At 46.8% G+C, this 2,277-nt stretch overlaps 1 protein-coding gene across 2 annotated transcripts in view; it reads left to right on the plus strand.

Annotated features, from left to right (window-relative positions):
• LOC109938121 (EF-hand calcium-binding domain-containing protein 4B-like) overlaps positions 1-2,277 on the plus strand; it is a 119,896-nt gene that overhangs the window by 14,235 nt on the left and 103,384 nt on the right. For both annotated transcript variants that reach the window (XM_048612274.1, XM_048612275.1), the window contains exon 4: positions 510-681. In XM_048612274.1, coding sequence (XP_048468231.1) covers positions 510-681 — 172 coding nt within the window. The remainder of the gene's footprint in view (positions 1-509; positions 682-2,277) is intronic.

Consider the following 2,277-nt stretch of genomic DNA (forward strand, 5'->3'; position numbering starts at 1 on the left):
GTGTGAGGTCGGGGAGGGGGCACTGAGCCAGCGAGCGGTCAGGCACTGAGGTGGAACAGGGTTTGTGTTGTCAGGAATCAAGGTGGGTTTAATGAGAGATAACAAGGTGTAGAGCTGGATGAACACAGCAGGCCAAGTAGCATCAGAGGAGCAGGAAGGCTGACGTTTCCGGCCTAGACCCTTGTTCAGAAAATGACTTGGTGTTGAATGGGAAGGTGCCTCCCTCTGTTCCTCGAGTGTGTGGTCTGTGACTGACTGAAGGAGATGGTTCCTGCTCAATGAGACTGTTCCTCACTGACTGTTTGGCCAGCTCGGGCTCTGAGAGATGTGGGGGGATTCTATTTCTATTTCTGGGGGAGTTCTTTTGAGCTGTTTATAATATAGACACAATCGCTTAGAGCCAGTCCCTAAGCCGGGACTAGGCCTGATCCCTCACTCTTGGTTTATATTGAGGTGTTTGATGTCAGATCTTTGAACAAAACAATGACTGTCTGGGCTACAATCTGCAGGCCACTTTCTAACGGATCAGAGGCTGGGCGAGGATGATTCACAGCCACAGAACCTTCCAGAATCTTTGTATCAATCCCAGGGCTTGCAGCAGCAGGTCGAAGTGGAAGATGAAGAAAAGCAACTGTTTGCTGCTCTGATGGAGAGACTGGGAGCCAGTACAATCTTCCCAGAGTAAGTAGATTATGTAGACTCTCTCACGGTCATGGGCTGTCACCTGTTGTTATTTTAGGAAAAGTGTGTGTATGCCAGAGGTAGAATGAGGCCAACTGCAGAGGGCTTCCGGGCATATCACAACCACATCCTGTTCAGCATTTTCCTCATTTCTCTTCCTGAAGGTATGTCAAAACCATTGAACCATGAGATGACCTCCTTCAAGCTGCTCATTGCAATGTTCACAGATTCACAGGCGTCTTACAGCACAGGAGGACACCAGTGTACCTGTCCCAGCTCATTAAACGAGTATCATTACCCTGGGTAAATCTCCTGCATTTTCCTCCATCTCCTTACACACCATCTCGATCCAAATGACCATGCAATATCCTCTTATATGCCTCCTTTGAATCTGCCTCCTCCACATTTCCAGGCAGTGCATTCCACACCCTAACTACTCACTGTGTGAAAAAGCTTTTCCTCACATCACATTTGCTCGTTTTGCACATCACTTTAAACCTGTTGCCTCTCATTCTTGTTCCTTTTATGAGCGGGAGCAGCTTCTCCATCTAGGCCAGCTCATGATTTTGAAAAAACCTCTCTCAAACCTCCTCTGCTTCTTCTCTCAAGGAGAACAGTCCCAATTTAGAATCATAGAATTCCTACGATATGTAAGCAGGGCCAGTGAGTCCACACCAACCCTCTGACTAGCATCCCACCCAGACCCAACCCCTGACTCTGTCTCTGTAACCCTGCAATTCTCCATGGCTAACCCACCTAGCTTGTACATCCCTGCACACTATGGGTAGTTTACCATGGCCAATCCACCCAACCTACACATCTTTGGACTGTGGGAGGAAACCCACGCAGACATGGGGAGAACGTGTAAACAGACAGTTTCCCCAAGAGTGGAATCAAACCAGGGTCACACACAAGGGACACTTGCTAGGCCTCAGCTGGAGTCCTGTGTACAGGTGTGGGCACCACATTGTAGGAAATATGTGAACACATTGGAGAGAAAGCAGAAATGATTAACGAGAATCATTTACTGAGAAACCTCAGTGATGCTGATAGAATAATGAAGCTCATGGTGGCCCAGTGGTTAGCACTGCTGCCTCACAGCACCATAGACCTGGGTTCAAAACCATCCTCAGGAATCTGTGTGGAGTTTGTACATTCTCCCCATGACCTACATGTTTCCTCACAAATCTATTGTATAGCACTGTATCAAATGCCTTCCAGAGATCCATGTCAACCACATTAGTAACACTCCACACAGTGGGTCATTCTGTTCCCATGACAAAGCGCTCCAGCCAGGTTGTAAACAAGACTTTCTCTTCAGAAATCATGCTGACAATTCCTGATCAAACCAAAATTTTTCATGTGATGAAAAACTTTATCCCAAATAATTGTTTTCTGAGGTGAATGTTAAGCTTAATTATTTTGAGTGCTACGAGTCTGGACTATGATTTCCTTGTGGAAAGGTTGATGGTTGCAGTAAAGAGTGTGTTAAGGTAAGGGGTGTGGGGTATATCAGAGTGTTACAGTGAGGGGTGTGGGGTATATCAGAGTGTGTTACAGTGAGGGGTGTGGGGTATATCAGAGTGTGTTACAGTG

This window comes from Rhincodon typus, chromosome 25 (assembly GCF_021869965.1).
Source record: "Rhincodon typus isolate 14 chromosome 25, sRhiTyp1.1, whole genome shotgun sequence".
Lineage (NCBI taxonomy): Eukaryota > Metazoa > Chordata > Chondrichthyes > Orectolobiformes > Rhincodontidae > Rhincodon > Rhincodon typus.